The sequence below is a fragment of the Labrus bergylta genome, chromosome 4 (assembly GCF_963930695.1).
Source record: "Labrus bergylta chromosome 4, fLabBer1.1, whole genome shotgun sequence".
In the NCBI taxonomy this organism is placed as follows: Eukaryota; Metazoa; Chordata; class Actinopteri; order Labriformes; family Labridae; genus Labrus; species Labrus bergylta.
This window is the reverse complement of record NC_089198.1, coordinates 27,398,198-27,418,114: the sequence shown is the minus strand read 5'-3', so window position 1 is coordinate 27,418,114 and position 19,917 is coordinate 27,398,198. Positions and strand designations below refer to the sequence as shown.

Below are 19,917 nucleotides of genomic sequence, written 5' to 3'. Positions count from 1 at the left end.
TCTCTTTTAAGCCAGAATGGTTCGTCTTTGCAGCTAAGGGGTTAAATTAATTCCCTAATTTTCTATCCATGGCTTAACTGTACTAAGGGCATCTGTCATCAGGATTCTAGTTTAATTTTGCTTGATTAGTTTTTATAAGTTTCAGTGGAGAAGTTAAAAATGATAGTTAAACCTTATTAAACTTCCAGAGTTTTTACGAGGAAGAAACACCAAGCTGTCAGATAATAATTTTTTTAAACATTTTGATTGGTTAATAGAGAGGCAGGGTTTTATTTTCTTACATGTCAATGTTATTTTTGACATTAATATTGTGATCTAGCATCTGGATAGCCTCACTGTATTGGAGGACTCTTAGCTCTTTAAAATTCTAAATGTTACAATTATAAGTTTTTACAGCAAACAGCAACAAACACTTAACAATGACATTAATGCCAAATACTTTAAATCTTAAGGGACTTGTATACTCACAAATCTAACCATTGCATACAGTCATAAACATTGTCATAAACTATATCGGCGTAGCACTGGTGGGCCTCAGCTCAGCCTACATTGTGTACCTTGAAGCAAGAATCTGTGAGGCTCTGATATCAGCCACCACGTGGAGGAAGTAGTAGCTCATGAAGACTCGTCTCTGCAGCAGCAGGAATGCGAAGCAGATACTGTCCCAGATGATGCCGGCTTCATTCCTGGGCAGATCACACTGGTCTTCAGCTGCAACATGCATACAACAAAGGAGATGGTATTTATTCAAAGTCTTTAATAAAACTGAACTATTGACTTGACTCAGAACACATTAACTGATCAGCAGATTGAGAGTCATACATCTGGAAGAATTTCATTGTCAGTGTGGACGTTTTCACATCCAAACACAGGTAAACTTCAGGACATGTCTCAGTGTAAAATGCATGCAATCTCCTATTTTTCCTCTCTTTTTATTGAAAGTTTTTGATTGTATTTTTATAACTCTTGCTGAGTGCTTAACGCAAAACAGAAGTGGAGACATAGTGATTGGATTTGTCCTAAAGGACCAGATATTAACTGAAAAGACCCTAAAATAATCACAAACTGACAATAAAAAAATACAATAGCCGTACAAACATTCAGCAAAATGAACACAACATCCTTGAATACGTCAAACAAATTACACATAAAAGGGTTAAAACCAGAAAGTAATAATAAAAACAAAAAAAACCTGCAGTTGTACCGGTACATAGAATTACACACAGTCTCTTTAATATTAATGTAGACTCTTATGGGGACAAATATTGTCTTTGTGTTTGTGCCCATATTCAGTTTAAATCAACTGCTTGGTGGGGTTAAAAATATGATAAGGCTGTGCTTGATTCAAATGGCCAGAAAACAAACTAGGGTGGTTTAATCGTTTGTTTCCTGTAGCTTCACACCCTCGGGAGAGAAAATCCCACTGACATGCTGCAGTATGTGTGCCTGTCAGTTTTAACCTAAACAGACATATGCTTCTTCTAAAGCTGAAGGGGATTATTTATCTTCCTGTGAGATGATTTTTTTTAATTACAAGATGCACAGGATATAAAATGTTGAGTCCACTCACCTTCTTTGATGTTGATTTTGTAGTCCTTGATGGTGCAGGCAAGGCTGAGTAACTGGATCAACCAGCAGTTGTTCACGATCAGTACATTGATGTATCCACAGGCCAAGATCTAAGAAGAAGCACAATGTATTATTAACTTGAATGCAATAACTTACATGATGTATTTTCTTGACATGTCTTTGTGATTATCTTTGATTTTGCAGAACACAAACACATGTATTTTTTTTTTTAAGAACAGAAAAGTTGTTAGTGATTTCTTTTTTTACATGCAAATTCATTTTGACAGTTTTCAAATTTCACCATTCCAGAAACTGATTTAGTCATTGCTGACATGTTTTGTATCTTGTTGGGATCATTTGTGATGGACCACTCACAGATAAAATATTCTTCATGGTGATTACAAAGACGTTGTAGGCGATCAGGAAGTCCCAGTAATGGAGGATCTTTTTGATTGGTTTGAGCAGGAGGTCGCCACCAAAGAGAAGGAAGTAAAAACAGGCCACCAGGTAGCCCATACAGAAGATGCTGATGCGCGTTGTTCCGGTGATGAAGATGATGGTGAGGACAAACCAGAACAAGTAGCTAAACATGATGACCTTCAGCATGTCCAGGTAGGACCTAGGGGACGGTAGCAAAACCATTGTGTTAGCAAATTTCCCAACAGAAAAATGATTTTGTTCTTTGCAGTTTCAACTATCAAGAGAACAACTGTAAACCCACCCAGACCCACGTAAAGTGTAGGCTTTAAACTCCAGTTAAACGATGAATGGACTTGGACTTGTATATTATTATTCCAGTCTTCCCACTACTCAATGTGCTTTTTACTCTACATGTCACATTCACACCACTTCCACACACTGATGGTAGAGGATGCTATGTACTGTTCCATTCACATGCTGCTGGCTATGCAGTGTCTGGCCCAAAGACATTTTAACATGTGTCTGCAGAAGCTGGGGAGTCAAACTACCAACCTTCTGGTGAAGAGTCTGACTTAACCACTGAACCACAGCCCATAGTTGAGCTAGACATCCTGATATTTTATTATGAGACTATATCTTGCTCTTATTCATCGTGTTTTTATTGTTTATTTTACTCATTTTAACTGTTCTGTCATAGGGTGCCGGTGGTGCAGTGGTTAGTGTGCGCGCCCTATGTATGGAGGGGCGGCCCAGGTTCAAATCCCACCTGTGGCTCCTTTCCCGCATGTCATTCCCTACTCTTTCTCCCTGATTTCCAACTCTATCCACTGTCCTATATCTCCATTAAAGGCACACAAAAAAAAAATAGATCATAAGAAAAAAGAAAAAAGAATGGTTCTGTCATTTGTTATTTTGTCTTGTAGAGCACTTTGGTCAACTGTGTCTGTTTCAAATGTGATTCATAAATAAACTTCTACTCGACTTGACTTAACTTAAAGGTCCCATATTCTGTTTTTTCTGGTTTTATATGCTCTTTAGTGTGTTTTCCATGTATCCTGTGCATGTTTAGGCACATCTATGTGCAAAAATTCAAAGTCTGCGGAAATGCGGCTTCTCCTACCTCCTCCTGTTAGCTGTAGCATTAGCCGCATGTAACGCTCGGTTCTAGCCCCCCTCGATAAAGATTTGTCAGTCCGACGTCATTGTCAGTGTGAGATCATTGATCTAAGCCCATTGGCTCGTTGTGGCAAGCCCAGCAGCTCATGTTGAAATTTCCGAGACGCGTGCTGAGCAACTGACCAATAACGACAGAGCAGATCAGCAGACCAATCAGAGCAGACTTGGCCCACGTGGGGTCTAACAGTGTGGGCTCAACAGAGTGCAGCTGACGGACTCAGAGTGGAGAGGGAGCAAGGAGGAGCAGTACATGAAAACAGACACTTTTTTCAGACTTTACCTATTGTGAACATACAAAAGTAGGTACATAGATTAAATATACGAACCCCAAAAAGGGCATAATATGGGCTCTTTAAACAACTATGGCATGACTAGAGCGTCATATATTTTTCACCTGATGGCATCAGAACTAACTTCATGACATCTAAGAAAATCTTTTAAGATCCTACAAAGTCCATGAACAGATTTCAATCCCATGATGTTGAAGGTTAATATCCCAGACTCAGCCAGCAGAGGTAAGCTGCTGATAAGGATTCACGTTCACCCAACGATAGGAGACGAAACAACATTTCAGTTCATTCTGTTGCAGTGTGCATAATCGACCCATCAATCACACTGAATGTTTCACTTAGCGTCAGGACACCGGTAAGAGGCTGATCAATAAAAGTGAACCAGAGTGAAACCTGACCCCTGTCACACAGCACAGGTGCACCACTGCATGTCCTGTGTCTAACATGCTAAAAGCATGCAAGCGTAGAGAGACCATTAGTATGATGTGTAGGAAGCTGATCACCTGGAAAAACATGGGGCGCTAATAACCGCTGCACTGTTTAGGAAGCAGCTTTGATGAAGTGGGTTAGGATCGGACAATGTGTTGATGGGCTGGAATAGCTGAGTGAGTGTCCTTCTTCATCAGGGGGGAGAAAATACCTTTTCCATACTTAAAAGCTATTTATTGAGTTAGAGTACAGGGCAAAAGCGTCTGAGTCGCAGAGTGACGGACAGAGTGTTTCTGTGGATTATGGATTTCTCCCCCTCCCCCCCCTCATCTCTAGTAGCCGTAATTTGATCCTGGAGGAAAACGATGGAATAAGTGCAGAGCTGCTTTGGCGTGGACAGACGGGCTGCATGTACTGCTCTCTTTCTCTCAACTATAGGGCTTGTTGATGGACACAGAGTGCGTTAATAAAAGACTTGTCCACTTTGTGCATCAAAACAGTGGAATGTGAAGAGCATATAATCAATGACTGTGGACAGGTCAGGATGCTCTCCATGTATTTCAAACTTGCTTTCTATTTCTCTGCCTCCAAAAACCTTCTCTATTTTTTCATATGCAAAGACAACAGCCAGTATCTCTGGATTCAAATATCAGACAGCAGCCGAATTCTGAATGATGTATGCTAGTGATGCTAGTGTGGTTATTTAATAATGACTCAGTAAGCTACTGTCTCTCTACTTGTTTTACCTCATCTTTATTTATCAAGGATAAGGGATTGATGAGCGAGGAAGTTCTTATTCAGAAACACCCCACTTAAGATTTCTACAGTTTGATACCTGGTTTGCCTTTGAGCAGATTGGATTTAGAGGTTAGGGTTGAGCCTTTTCAGCCCAAATCTAACCAGTTATGTAACACTGTGTGATGTAGTTTTGATGAATGATAACTAGAAACAATAGCAACCCACTACTGACTGTATATAAAGATGGACAGCGCATATTCACCTCCTCCTGCCGTACAAAACTGAACCGAAATTAGCCCCTACACCGGGCGCTGACTTATTGTTTTTGTGATGACATTTGGGGCCAGCGTCAGTGCAGGAGAGATTGTCTGATCGAGCCGCAGTATTAACATCTGTTATGATATAGTGTTGTTTAATTTGTGTTGTTGTCATTTCCTCTTTTATTGTCATTTTCCAACCTACTGTTTCTCTATTTCCTGTGTGCGTTTTCCTGTTTATGTTCCTTTGTTTAGGCTTTAGTGTTTCCTGTTTGTAGATTTTGCCTCTGTGTATCATGTCGAGTGTTTCTTCCTGCCCTTGAGTGATCCCTCCAGTTTAGATTAATAAATTAAAATATAATTTAAAAAAATATTTATTGAAAGCCATTTCAGAGAAACAAAATATAACTTGTATTTGTTGTTCAACATCATTCTTAAGCACTAAAGCGTATTTAAATCATCTGTATCTATTCATGCAACATTTTGCATCCCAAATAATACCTGAGCAAATCCTGAATAAAGTAGCTGTCACAAACTAAAAGGCACAGATTAATTTCCTGGAGAAAGTGAGTGATATGTATGCATGTAGGTCTCTTTGCTTAAATCCAGATGCTGCTTTCGTCTAATTTATTTGGAATTAGATTACATTTGATCTTTTGTGATAAGGGCTTGTAAAGTTGCATTGACAAAGTAGAATTAAAGCACTCATCTTACTTTCCAGGTATATACTTAATATAGCCAAGTCTATCCCAAGTGGATCTCTGATACCATGAGACAGCGCCATATTTGATAAAATAGTTAGAATAATATCACATTTAAGATTTGAAATGCAAAAATAGGATTTATTTCCATATTCTGAATACATGTCTCTGCTGCTGTGTGAAAACAGCAAAATGTCAGTAAATCTGCTTTACCTGCAGTGGATGAAGTCGGGAACGGGGTTGTGGACGCTAAAAGAGGCTGCGTCCAAATCTCTGCAGATCTCCACGTTGTCCCCAGCCATGATACGGACTGCAGCTTTGTTTTCATCGTCAAAGACCTGCCTCTGCATGGAGGCACACAACAGCAACATGAAGTCATCTAGGAAAGGAGTGAGGAGAGGATACAGCTAAATTCAACTGAACAGATTCGCTACCGAAACACTGATTTAAAAACTATAGTCATATAAAAGACCTCTACAACAAGTTAGTTTAGTTTGAACGACGTCTTACAGATGAGGAACGTTGGTTTGGGTCTGGTGAGGAAATCTGGAACGTAGAGCCACTTGACCACGTTGGAGTCTGTAGATGAGTTGGGAAACCTCCATGGGTAATCTGAAATGTAAACATTCACCATTATTAACACATAGGTCATTACATTGTTATTTGTGATCCACATATAGAGATAAGCTATGCCTTTAAGAGCCTTGACATGGTTACAAGTGAAACACATGAAGAACATCAGAAAAACAGAGAAACGACAGCTTTAATGATATGTCCTGTTCTAGTATGATGTGTAACACAGTTTAAGGCCTCAGTGTTCTCTATCTATCGTTTGACTCTGAAGAAGTCGCAGTGCGTTGAAACGTTAGTCCTTTGCTCCTTTATTAAATCTGCCTTAACTGATTTGTGTGCTGCAGTATTTTATTTGGTTCCTGTCTCGAAGAAGGTATCCACTGAATTATATTTCTTGTACATCATATATCTTATTTCAACACAGATATTCATTTGTAAAATAAACATTTTCATTTCTACACACAACTCAACATAATCAGGTTAATCTAAAGTACAAATCTTAGTAAGGATAAATGAATGTTTGACAGAGAATTTACAGACAAAGAGCCTAAAATACCAAACACAAAGATAAGCAGCCTTTCTGTTATCAATTCAATACTTCAGCTATGAGGCTACACTGCAGGAATAAAGAAATAAGAAAAGTCATCAAGTGCTTTGGGAACATTTTTTAAAATTCTAAATGCTTACTCAATTAAAATAACAAACACATGGCGTGTAAAAATGTGGATCAGACAAACCTTTACAGGCTGCTGGTGGGATCCCGATGCAGACAAAGTACTGGACAGTCATCATGCAGGCCAGGAAGCAGCAGTATTTGGGCCAGATCTCAGCGATGGCTTTCCTTCTGCGTTTATGCATGACTGCTATCAAAGCAAAGGCATGAAGCATGCCGTAGAAGTCCATACGCTGGCCGATTACGTTGACCACCAACAGCAGGCACGTCTGAAGAAAACGTACCACGACACAAATAAAGTAATAAAGCAAAAGTTTGCAGAGGGAAAAAGTATTCTGAACTTCTTTTAGTTGTTTCTACCTCAAGTCCAAACTTGTAGAAGAAGTAGTTGATGAAGTATTTGATGAAGCTGATGATGCCGAGGTCCAGGTGCTGCCGTGTGATGTCATGGAAGATAATTCTCGCAGCAGGAGGTGACAGTTTGTTTCTCAGTCTGAAATATTCCTGATGGCGGTAGATCGTCACCTCGAATGCTAACAGAGCTAGCATCAAGAGGTTGTTCTGCACAGATGGTGGGAGGCAGAATTTATTTTTCAAATTCTTTGGTAGAAAATAGACACTTGATGAAACACAGTTAAGACACTGGTTAACTGACTGAATACTCAAATTATCTTGGTCATAAAAGCTTTTTTTTGTGAAAAGAAAGTGTGGTTAATTTTTTCCCATCTTCCCTCTGCAACATTCCTTACCCTTTATTTAAATTCTGGAAACTTCTTGATTGATACTTGATTTCCTTCCACAGCTATGCAGGTGACACTTGACCAATTCTGTCTTTTGCCTAAACTTAATTTAAATATTCACCATTGTAAACACATATGCCCCCTAGTGTAAACTGAAAACTCTTCTCACCCTGAGGTAGCCCAGCAGGTCATCTTGCTTCTCCAGGCCCACCCAGTGTGCTGGTTCCACTAATTCTTTATACAGCAGAGAGTTCTTCTTCAACTCTTCCATCTGCTGCTGTGAGTAGCCACTTGGCTGTGGACAGAAAATAAGTGATATGATAAGTTATTTACTGCACCATTCCCTCTCAAACAATATATTGACCATGAAAGAAAATAATCTAAATGAGGATGCATTCAGATGTGCGATGTGTTATGCATGTATGTGTAAGATAGGAATCCTTGGAACATGCACAAATCAAGAAGCATGTTTACAACGAGGTCCGAAATGCATTTTCTGATTATATTCACCATGCTAGCAGTGCAGTTCTGGGAATAAGTTGGAGGTTTTATAGACTTCAGCTGGTACAACATTTTGCATACGATGATGACGCACGTCCAGACAGTGCAAACGCTGGAGGCAAGGGGCCGATACTGGCTGTAGGGTAGTGCAAATGCCCAGGACACCAGGAACACGTAGTTTAACAAAGACACCTGCAGAAGAGACAATACAGGCGATTGATGAATAAGAACACATGGAAGAAACAAGCAGCGAGTCCAAAGAGAAATTTAATAAACACTACATGTTATGTAATGATGATATTTCTGTATATTATTGAGTTTGCATCTTAGAGGTTTCTCAAAAGGGGATAAAAAGGTTGACTCAAAGTTTTGTTTTTGTTTCAGGGTCCAAAGAAGTTTTAACAATGATGTTAGCCAGAATTTGTTTCTCAAATATATTTATTCTATACACACATTAAGGGTTTTGTTTTGCGAGCGTATCTTTTGACTTGTCATTCATTCAAAACAGCAACATATGATCTTCCTACACCAGTACTGTCCATGTTGGTGGTTCAGCTTGGTTATCTAGGGTCTGCCTTCACCTTGCATACAAGGAACAAGGCAACACTATAAACAGGACAAACTACATCCAGAGATCAGAGAATGATATGGACAAGGGGATATTTACAGTATAATTCTCATGGACAGAAGGGCATTATGGATAAAACTTCTTCTGGGATTTTTGAGCAATGGACTGTTTAAAAAGTTGGACAACATGACAGCTTCCCAAAGGTGAAGCCAAAAACACTTGGCGCTAGAGATTAAAGATTCCTGTCAATTAAATGTTTCTCAAAATATGGCTTCTATCCCTAGAGTTGGTTCTTCTCTTTTTTTTAAAGTTTTGTTTTAATTTGTTATTTGATGCAATAAAGAGCCCTAACCCTAATCCAACACCATGATTGACAGCTCTGTTGATAAATGTAGCATTTGTGGCGCTGTGTGTGAGGAGAAAAGGCAAGAGAAAATGTGACAAACACTAACACAAGGTAAATCAACTTTTCATTAACGTTAATGCCTGCTTCAAACATTAGAATCTGTTCTGCTGTGGACTCGATCAAAACACCCGTACGAGTGTTGTTTTATCAGTAAGGTAAATTGACTTCAGTTTTGTACAACAGGATGGAGGTGGAAACTGTTGTCCAGCTTTATATACAGTCATGCATGAACACCAGGGCTAAATACCTAATGCGTCTTGGATACAACTGATGAAGCAGATATGACTTCATGCAGACACTGAGTTTTGTCAGATCCCTCGATTCATACCTCTTCGACAGAAACCATGACAATGTAGCAGGACACGATCTTGATGATGTGGATCTCCAGCAGCCACCAGATGAACAGTTGGAGCTTATGGAAGTACTCCAAAAACTTGAGGAAGAGCACAGTCAGGCGGTCGACTACCAGGTGCCATTTATTCTTCAGATCTGAAGAAGAGATCAAAACCAGACACACTTACAAAAAAAAACAACACGACTGCAGCGACAGAAAAGTGTTTCCAGGATTCACCTCTTAATTACAGCAGTCTGTCATGTTTCAACGCTTTTAGTTTTGTGTCTTCTTACACACAAACTCAAGCTGAAACAGAGCCATTCTGTTTCAGCTTGAGTTGGAACTTATTTCATGTTTTACACCATGAAATAAGTCTGGTGGTATTCTATGTCCTTTTTTTCACATTGAAAAAACAGATGTTCAATGTAGCAGAAGCCTGATAAATGTCTCCTCCTCACAACAGCTCTATTGCTGTGTAAAAACAAAAACTTGAAAACCATTTTGATGCACAAATAACTTAAAAAACAATCCTAGCAAAGACTTCATTCGACCTCTTTACTCACGAAAAGAGCATTGTCTTTTACTCTCACCTCCTGCCATTGCTTTACAAAAGCATTATATAATACATGATGTACTCTTCCCCTCTTCCTCTTCATGTTAAACCTCTCCAACAAGCAACACCTACCATCGTTTCACATACTTGCTCAAAGATCACGTGCAACCAAATTCTCAGACATGAATGCCAGAGTCATCACATGCCAAAAACTTGCAGCACTGAGCCAGCTTCCTGACTGTCAATGTTGGATGATCGGATGTTCTTATCTGTTCAGTGTTGTGTTTGAATTTCAGGATTTCTATGTGAAAAGAGATTTTCCTCTGGGGGCAATAACATCTCATTTTTAAATGTATAGAAACTAAAATCTGTGTTAACAAGCAAATTCCAAACTGTTGTTTTAATTATCTGATAATGATGGCATACATTTTGGTTTTATATTCTCACAAAGGATATTAAATCCCCAGCTTTGGTTTGGTGGTGGGTTTACGCTTTCACAAAAGCCGGATGATCTCAGGTTTTAATAGAGGCCTCATTGTTTGGATAAGAAACTCTTGAGAAGGCATATAGCACGTACAGCTCACTGCTCATTATAAACTGAGAGGCCCTGCAGGGTCGGGTTTTATCACCTATTTTATTTTCTGTGTATATAAACAACATTTTAATTTAGGACCAGTGTGAGTGTCTGTGTAAATATGCTAATGGTGCAACGCTGGTTGGCTTCAGCAGCGCGGCGTAATGGACGAAAGTGAACACTTGAGCTATGAGCTGTGTCAAAACAGAAAACCGGAGGTAAATCTCACCGAACCCCAAAAATCTGCAACACACCAGAATTTTACAGCTTTTCTCGAGATGATGAATGAGTCGCTGGTGGTACTGCAGGCAGCAGATACTCGAAGCAGCAGATTTAAGTCCTAGAGGAGAGCTCTGGTCTTTAAAGATTGTATGCAACATATTTCTTCTGAGCAGACTGCAGAGCTACAGGCTGAGAGAGATCTGAAAGAAAACATCGCTACACTCCTGGCTTAAAAACACGGCCACATTACGGCATGAGTCCCAGCTGTAAACACAGTGGGAAGAGCAAACACACCCAGCGGTGTGGGAAGCTTTAATGTACTTTGGAGGGAAACAGACAGACTGAGCATCACACCCAAAGGCTCACACGAGACGCAGGAGTGTTTAAATAAAACTCTCATGTAACCAGTCACTGAGACTCCAGACCAGCAGCTAGATGACTACTTTATCACTTTTAATGAAATGAACTCATCTTTCTCAAGAACTTCAAACACTATGTATGAAAATATGTTGGTGAGATTACATGATATGTATTTACATGCCAAGTAAACCATCAGGGTGACAACATATAAACCCTTTAAGCTTAATTCTACAAGGACTCAAACAGAAGATGTTCAAAGTCATAATTTTAAGGACTAACAAAAGACACTGTACCACACTGAAATGCTAAGAGAGACAAAAAACAGACAAAATAGTTGAAGAGTTCCTCGTCCATGTATTATGTCTGGTGATGTCTAGCTGCACAGACCCTCGTCTTTGTCTGTATTTCTCATCATGTTACTGTGTTTGGGACCAATCTGTGTGTCAATCATTGTGCAATCCCTGTGGTCTCTTCTACTCTTTGTCTGTTTATGAGAGCTATAAGAACATCTTTTGCATCTTTATGAGATGCCATAAGGACTTAAGACATCAGTAGTAGAAGTCACTGCTCTATGTCTATTTCTTGTAGCAGCCCAAAAAATGTGACTGAAGATTTGTAGTTTTTTACAGCTCTGGTAATTTTCCATAATATGAGATTATTTAATATTGCATCATCCGAAAACTAGTGGTTTCTAAGAAGATATCGAAAATATCACTAGTAACTAAAGCTTTGACAGCCTTAGTCTTAAAATGATATAGCGGTACTCCACGTTCACTCGTGTGTGTTGCGGGGTGCTCTGTACCTGAGCTCTGCTCTGTGCTCGGCTCCGGCTCGCCCCCCGCGCTGCATTGGTGGCTCTCGTCTGTGCTTGGCTGTCGCCCGTCAGAGAACGTTCTGGGCTTCTCGTCGCTCGTTTTTGTGTCACACAACACCACGACCAGGGCCTGATCCTTTTCCTGCTCTGTCCCCCACTCTCCTCGCTCTTCCTTCTCTCGCAGCTCCTCGTGCTTCTCTTGCTGCTCCAGCTCCTCTCTGGGCAGCGTGGCCTCCACAGAGCTGATGCTGAGCATGGTGAGGTCCGCCAGGCTGCCATCGGGGTGCGCCAGCCTGAAGACACATGAGATGTTATGACACACATAGACACATTCATGCAGATTCACACACACGTGTATCTCTATACTCATGAGGACTTGAATTGACTTCTTTTACATTCTTTATGTTATTTTGGTTTACTTATTTATCTGCAGCTGGTCTTTTTTTGGACCTAGTAGGTCAAAGTTTAGAAAAATCTTAACACTACAGGATCTAACTCATAGTTTTCTTGGTGCCTTTGTTCATATCAAGCTGCCTTCCTCAGCAGATGAACTTTGTTAAGGTGTCATTGAATTGCAGATTTAAAAAGACGTCTCATCCATGTTTGCTGAATTTAATTCTCAGCTTAAAAGAAACCTTTTGCAATTCAAAAAGGATATTAAGAACACAAGAATTAGCAATACAGATTGCTTTTACCTTTATAGATAGATAGATAGAAGCTTTATTGTCATTGTATAAAAACACAACGAAACTTTGTTTTCAGCAACCCTGTACAGCAGCGTTTGCAAAATAGGTTCACATATATAGAAATATATTTGTATTTATGTACATTGGAATAAATGATGAGTGAGTAGATAATAAACAGTGTGGTGGCTGAATGAATTCTGTCCTCACAAGTATACAAATACTCACTTATTCAAATGGTTTGTGTGATTCTGAAAAGCCTAAGATGCAAATGTGGGATGGGAATCATCACCTCTGGGTTCACTAACTGTCACTATCTAACCGTTTCATCAGGCATTGTCATCAGAAGGCAGTGTACATTCCTTTTGCATTCCTTAAAACAACCTGTGTTGATTTTTTTTTGGTTTCTGAGGGATTTTCTTCTTGCAGCAGATTAATGGTAGAAGCTGATGGGAGGAGTTAACCTTTTAAATTCTTCTCAGGCAATGGGGAAGTCAAAGGTCGGGTTTGGCTTGCATGAACAGAACACATACCAAGGCAAACATTTTGTTTATCCAGTGCTCACACTTACTTGCTCTGTTGAGTTGGAATTCTTCGCTTGATGCTGCTCAGAACAATAAAGTTACACAGACGTCAAGACGAACAGTAAGGACAGAAACCGAAACTGACACTTGAAAACAACTGAAATATCCACGTATTTATATAGAAATGCATGGAACTGGCCAAAAGGATCCTGTGGTTTGGGGTGGTCGAGCTTTTTCAGGAAGGGGCTTATTTCCAGTGCAGAAAAGGGTAAAGGGATCCAGATATTAGATGAGAAGAACAGTTCTTTAAGATTCAAACATGCTTATTTGAGAGTTTTTAAACAATCGGAGAGATGAAGATGGGATTTACTGGGAATATATCTGTGCTGGGGGGGTGTTAGAGGTGGGTTAACAATCCAGATAGACAACAGAAGACTAAAAAGCAGAAGGCTACAAGCAAAATAATAACTCACAAATCCTGAAAACAAACACCTTTCATGGCAGGAAATTCCTAAACCAGGGACAAAATATCTCGGAAGATCATTGAGAAAACAGATTGTCAGAGCTGAGTCAAGTGCGGGGAATGAAAGAGGAAGAGGAAGAGGAAGAGGAAGAGGAAGAGGAAGCAGAGACTCAGAGGTGAACTGGGATGGTTGGTGGATGCCACAGAAAGCGAGCAGATACCCACCTATTCATGATCAGATAGACACGCCCATTGACTTTAGCATGGCTGTGTGAAAGAGGGTTGCAGAGGTGAGATGGCAGCAGGTCACAGCGAGAAGCAGAGACGAGACGAGCAAAGCGAGCAACAGCGACACAATGGAGGGTCCACAACAGTACAGACAATAATGTGGAAAACACAGAGGGTAAATTAGGATTTTTATTTGATGTTTTATTTGATAGGTACAGACACAATAGACATAGACAAACTGAAAACAGCCGGCGCAAGTACCATAGTGTTTATACAGTTTGCAACACTAATTCTCAAATCTCTACTTTTTGTGTAAATAACAGATTCAACTGTTAAAAAGGAAAAAGACGATTGTACAGTTGTATCCTAAGTTACCCTGTGATTCTCATCCCTAGTGAACATGATTGTGATAAAAGATTTGATGAAAGAGAGCGTAGGAAGCACACACAATAACAGGTGAGTGATGAGGACAGTGGTTAGAAAGAGTGTAAAAGAAAGTGATTATAAAAAATGTCTAAAGCTCAGATCAGATCATATGACATTCACAATGTTCTTTAATTAAGGGCCATAACTAAACCATCTGGGCAGGAGTATTCTCTCTCTAAGTCCCCATCAGGCCATTACACCTGTATCTTAAACAGGCTGTTTCTATGCCATCCATTTTTACACATAAAAAAAAAATATAAAAAAGAATCATTAGAAACACACAAAAAAAAAAAAAACTAAACAATTCTACACAAACATGTCTCACCTGTAGATTGTGCTCTCCTCTTTTGCCACGACAGCCTGGAGGTCTGTGAGCTGCAGGAAGCGGTCATGAAAGTAGTGCAGGTGGAGAATACACACGAGCAGGAAGGATGTGGGAATAAAAATCCTGGTGAACAGCTCCGATACAGAAAACGTTTTCAGGCCCAAATCCTCCAAACTGCATTAATTTTTAAAAATAAGAGAAAAGCGGAAACAAAAATCAGATTCAAGGCGACATATTTAATATTGTACTCTACGGTGAGTAAAATTCTTAGTTTGGATGTTGTAAATATGCTTCATCATGACAAAAGATGAACAAGATAAGGTCAAAGTCCATTAATGGATAGTATAATATTAAATAGCATCATAGCACATTTTAATATAAATACATTTCTGATTAATTTTATACTAAAAAATGATGATAATTAGATATGGAAAGTTAGTTTGCTTAGTGTAAAGACTTAAGTGCACCTCTTCTGATGGACAGACTGCCATATAAAGTAAAAACAGAAAGTTTGATTTATTTACACTAAGGCTATTCAACTTCCGGCCCGCGGATGACATCAGACTGGCCCGTGGATCAGTTCTATTTACAACTGAAATATATAATATAACTTATAAACAGGGGGAACACCTGTGAATGACTGTCATTGTTGCAACAGTAAAGTTTTAAAAACAGCACAGCACTCCCATTTTATAGAACATCTTTGGTCCTGTGCTCGCAGCCTATCACAAGCTTGTGTTGTTAATGGGGGGGGGGGGAAACGGCTTTGGCGCAGTGTACTGCTGTGTTGGGCTTGCTTGTCTGGCCTCCAGGTCCTTGGCTTTCTGAAAATGTGGCCTCCTGAACAATAGAGTTAAAAAGCCCTGATTTACACTCAACCCCCCAGGGTATAAAAAAAAAAAAAAAGAAAACAAAGAAAACAATGACGTCAAGTCATCAGGAAGAGAATAACTCAGAAATGAGAGAAAGACCTGTGATAAAACACATAGAGAGGTGCCTAAGAATTGTCCCTGTTGCCAGGTTTGGAAATGAGACCATCAGTCAGTCTTTTTAAACCTGCTGTGCTCAGTTGACTTCACCTCTTTGTGTCCATGTTAGTCATGTTGGACCAGAAGTCTGGCGAGGTTTCAAACTGGTAGGTGTAGACCAGAGTGAGGACCAGCATGGTGTACATCACCACCGACATCCAGAAGTACTTCAGGATCCTTCGCCACCACTCAAAGTGCACCTAGATAAGAAGGATTGTGTTGACATTTACAGCTGTAATACATTAAATTAAACATGGCGTACAGGGGACATCTAGATTTAGGAGGACTGTTCTGTTTTACTATGATAGAGGTGATAACACAGTTGGATTATGAGCCTGCTGTACACAAACTTTATGACTTAGTTGTCAGAACCTTCTGTCCTTGGGAAATTAAATTTGGAAAGCTTTACAGCGTCTTACCCGTACATTCATTTAGGATTATACTGTACGGATACAGTGTCCCTTTGTTAACAGCCTTATCGAAATGATTACAGATCACTTTAATGCATCCAGCTTGATTTCAAATGGCCTTACCAGCAAAACAGATAATCAAACTATTTATTCACAAATTAAAGAGTTATTTATCTGATATTGTTTTTTCAAGACGCAAAATATTCAAAAGATATCAAAATGTGCTTGTTCATACGCCTGTAATCTAAGAATTATGTATCAATTCAAAAAATCAGAGTGACCATCAAAAGGGGTGTTTTGGATTTCAGTCAACATTTTGTTTTTTAACAAGTTTGTGCTGAAACAGGAAGACAAGAATATTTTAAGAATATTAAAGAGGTCATACTATCCCCCTTTTCTACCTTTTAAATCAGTCTCCTGTGGTGCTGTCAAAATATAACATGAATCAAGCACTAGAGAAGGTTTGTGACCCTGTACAAAAACCAGCTCTCTCAGACTGCTCCGTTTTGGTGTGTGTGTCTCTTTAAATGCAATGAGCCCCCCCCTGAGTTTTCCCCATAGACATCACTCCTCTGTAGCAAGAATAAAAATGGTGGACCTGCATAAAACGTTTTGTTCTAGGCTGGGGGTGGAGTCCATGGGGGGAGATATCAGGGGAGGGGAGGGTTTTTAACCAGAATCCCACTGTGACATCACAAGGAGAGCAAATTTGTAACGGAGCATTTTTCTCTGTGTTGTAAGACTTATGCAGACTACAAACAAAGGACTGGATGGGTTTATTTCACATTTTGTGGGTCAGTAGACACTCAGGTTACCCAAATATATGTTCAAAAACACTAGAAAAGTGGATTTTTTTATTATGTCCCCTTTAATTAAAGTTCAGCAGTGAAGATGAATTAGCGGAAAATAAAGAGAAACATGTGGGTCACAAAAGAAAAAAAATGTTTCGGTACCTGATAGAGCGTCACACAGGAGAGGAACATCATCATGTAGATGATCTTGTACATGACGATGGTTCCCTCGAAGCTGACTAAGAAGAACATGCCACCACAGATGTAGATCCAGTATTTGACTAGCAGAGCCATGACCATGCTGCCCAGAACGTGCATGGTGTCCTGCTCCCCTCCCTCTTCAGAGTCCTCCTCCTCTATAAACACAGAAGCCAATCAGAAAACTCTGAGATAACTCAAACTGAAACTGACAAAAACCCTCCAATCAGGTGTAAGACAAACAATTAGACATTCATGTGATTGTTCATTAGAAATGTGTAAATGACTTTACATTGAATCGTAACACAAGAACATCTAGCTGACAGGATGAAGGTGGTGAAACACAAGAACACCATCATATCTAGTTATATACTGTGCAAAGTCCTCAGCTGACATGCACCAATACATTTTATTTACTCTGTTTTCTCTGGATGACGAGTCAGTTCAGTTGTCTTCTCAAGATCTGGACTCATTTTTCTTGTAATCTCTAGATAACAAACCTTTTCACAATCCAGCTCTTTAAAAATGTAAGAAAATAATATTAAAAATTGAACAGCCTCTCTCATCATTTAACCAGACGTATTAACAAATGACAGAAACCTGCCAATCATAGGAGGTTAGTGTTTTTCATGGTGGAAGGTATAGTTACAGTTCGTACACTAATGAACTAAAAAACAGTTCTTCTATAGCGTAAATGAAATAAGAGCTTACCCTTCTTCTCCTGGTCCACAACATAAACGTCTGAGAGACCAGCACTGTCTTCTTTTTGTTTTTCTTGTCTCTCTGTGAGCGTTTGTCTCAGCAGCAGCCAGAAGCTCAGCAGACACAGAACCTGCGCACAATGTTTGGACAAACAGATGAGCGGCAAGAAAAGAAGAGACGAACTCACAAATCATCTGCATTTACTTAAACTCACTGAGAGCACATTACAGGTGGCCAAAACAAAGAAGGAGCAAAGAAGGACCTTGATGTTCGGGTTGGATTTTAATGATATCTCTAACACAAGTGCACTGTTTAATTAACAAGTAGCAAGAATGTAGCAAAGTCATAGCGTGTTAGTGGTGACCTACTACACATTTAGGTCGGGTTCAGCGCCTGCCAACATGAAAGTCTTTGAACTATTCCAAAACATGTCAAAACACTACAAACCTGACCTTCTCCTTCACGACTACACTGCATGATTTTCCTCTTTTTCTAATTAATGGACTACAGGAGAGACAGCCTGACAATGTTAACTTTCAGGGGAAAGAATCTGTTAGCTGTTTAACGTGTTTCTAGATCACATGCTGTACTCTAAAGGTTAGTGTTAATGATTTAGAGTCAACAGGAAGGGCAATGTCAAAAGAAAGAGGATTCTTAATTTCTAGTCCCAAACCTTGGATGAAAGCGAGTGGAAAGGGTTGTTCTTCTTGACAAAGAGCCCCGAGACACTTTTCATGTTCTCGAAAGTCCAAATGTACTGCAGAACTATCAGCAGGTTGCCGTAGGCCACCATGAAGGGAGAAGACAGCATGGCGTATCGCCTCCTGTCTCGCACCATCCACAGCATGCAAGACCAGATGAGGAAGACGAATGTCAGCCAGCTGACGTACGTGATGCTCCACGCCTGAAGAGAACGGATCAGAGAAAAACAATTCATCAACAAAGTCAGAACATGCCTTATGACATAGCTAGGCAGCTCATATATGATGGGTACAATGCGATACTCGATTCAAGGCCCACGGTAAGAGTCAAATCACGATACAGCTATTCTGTCATAATTTAAATAATGCAATATAATCATATAATGATATAACAGAATCAGTGTCAGATAAAATAGAGAATACAAATCGTCCCTAAAAAGGTCAAGTGCAGGATAAAAGTATTCACAGAAATGTTGTGTCTGTTTTGCTTTTCTGTGAGTGTATTAATATTAAACACCTTTCAAGTTGTACTTTTCATGTATTTAACCTTTATTTATCCAGGTTAGTCCCATTGAGATCAGAGATCTCTTTCTCAAGGGAGACCTCGGCAAGAACAGCAATAACTTCATCGCATGAGGCAGGATAACAATATATCGCTGTATCGATATTCTGTCCCAGCCTTATTGGGCATTCATTAAAACTCTTGCAAATAATCCTAAATTCTTCTTTGAGTTTCTTAGTTCTCCACAGGTTTTGAATAGTTCAGTTCAAGTTCGAGAGCAGCATGTGTTGTCTTAAACAAAGCCTTTTGATTTCCTCTTCCCTAAAGGAATTGAGCTCCCATCATGCTTTTCTGTGAACACTGTTGCATTCAGTCAGAGAAAGCAGAGAGAAAGTACACCATAGAACTTGATGTACGAACAAGAAGAACTGGGCTTTAGCCAGAGTTTAATACTGAATTCATGAGTCATCACAATCTTAGCCAACAAGCTCAAAATTAAAGTTGGTGATAACTTTTTTCAAACTAATTTCTTCTACTTACATGAACAAAATTATGGAAATGTGTTCTCAATGTAGGAGAGAGCTCTGTGAGAAAACTCCCAGCAATATGTGTATGATGTCGACACAAGTTATTTTGTTGTATAAGTATCTACTATGTAAAGATGTAAAGAATGTTTACTTGAATCCTGTTTTTCTTATATTGCAGACAGTACACTTGTACATGTTTAGTTGCACTTTCATTTCTTTGCTGCATTTAAAAAAAAATCCACTTTCCGTGTGCCATTTAATAAATTACAGAGTCTGAGTGCTCCCAATCCACCATCAAGTCAAAAAAGTAGCTGTTAGTCAAATTTATTTAACTATGATTCATCCAGGAATGTTTAAACTAAGAACAGATGCTCTCTTTGAGTCATATCATGCCAGATATTCAGCCACAGACGCTGCCCAGTACAACCACAGTTTCCTGCTGTTGGTCGGCCAGTGGTTCCACTGGACCAGAGCGGGGTTCAGTGCCTTGCTCAAAGGTATCTTGATCGAA

General features: G+C 39.5%; 1 protein-coding gene across 1 annotated transcript in view; it reads right to left on the bottom strand.

Moving 5' to 3' along the window:
- The window catches only part of LOC109981593 (piezo-type mechanosensitive ion channel component 2), a 97,963-nt gene that overhangs the window by 34,681 nt on the left and 43,365 nt on the right, over positions 1 to 19,917 (bottom strand). Inside the window, exons 12-27 of the mRNA XM_065954272.1 lie at positions 18,350 to 18,580; positions 17,686 to 17,806; positions 16,939 to 17,132; positions 15,627 to 15,775; positions 14,548 to 14,721; positions 11,887 to 12,191; positions 9,370 to 9,530; positions 8,077 to 8,259; positions 7,736 to 7,861; positions 7,187 to 7,387; positions 6,891 to 7,095; positions 6,091 to 6,192; positions 5,794 to 5,959; positions 1,945 to 2,188; positions 1,571 to 1,679; positions 558 to 711 (exon numbers count right to left, since the gene is read on the bottom strand). Coding sequence (XP_065810344.1) covers positions 558 to 711; positions 1,571 to 1,679; positions 1,945 to 2,188; positions 5,794 to 5,959; positions 6,091 to 6,192; positions 6,891 to 7,095; positions 7,187 to 7,387; positions 7,736 to 7,861; positions 8,077 to 8,259; positions 9,370 to 9,530; positions 11,887 to 12,191; positions 14,548 to 14,721; positions 15,627 to 15,775; positions 16,939 to 17,132; positions 17,686 to 17,806; positions 18,350 to 18,580 — 2,825 coding nt within the window. The remainder of the gene's footprint in view (positions 1 to 557; positions 712 to 1,570; positions 1,680 to 1,944; positions 2,189 to 5,793; positions 5,960 to 6,090; positions 6,193 to 6,890; positions 7,096 to 7,186; positions 7,388 to 7,735; positions 7,862 to 8,076; positions 8,260 to 9,369; positions 9,531 to 11,886; positions 12,192 to 14,547; positions 14,722 to 15,626; positions 15,776 to 16,938; positions 17,133 to 17,685; positions 17,807 to 18,349; positions 18,581 to 19,917) is intronic.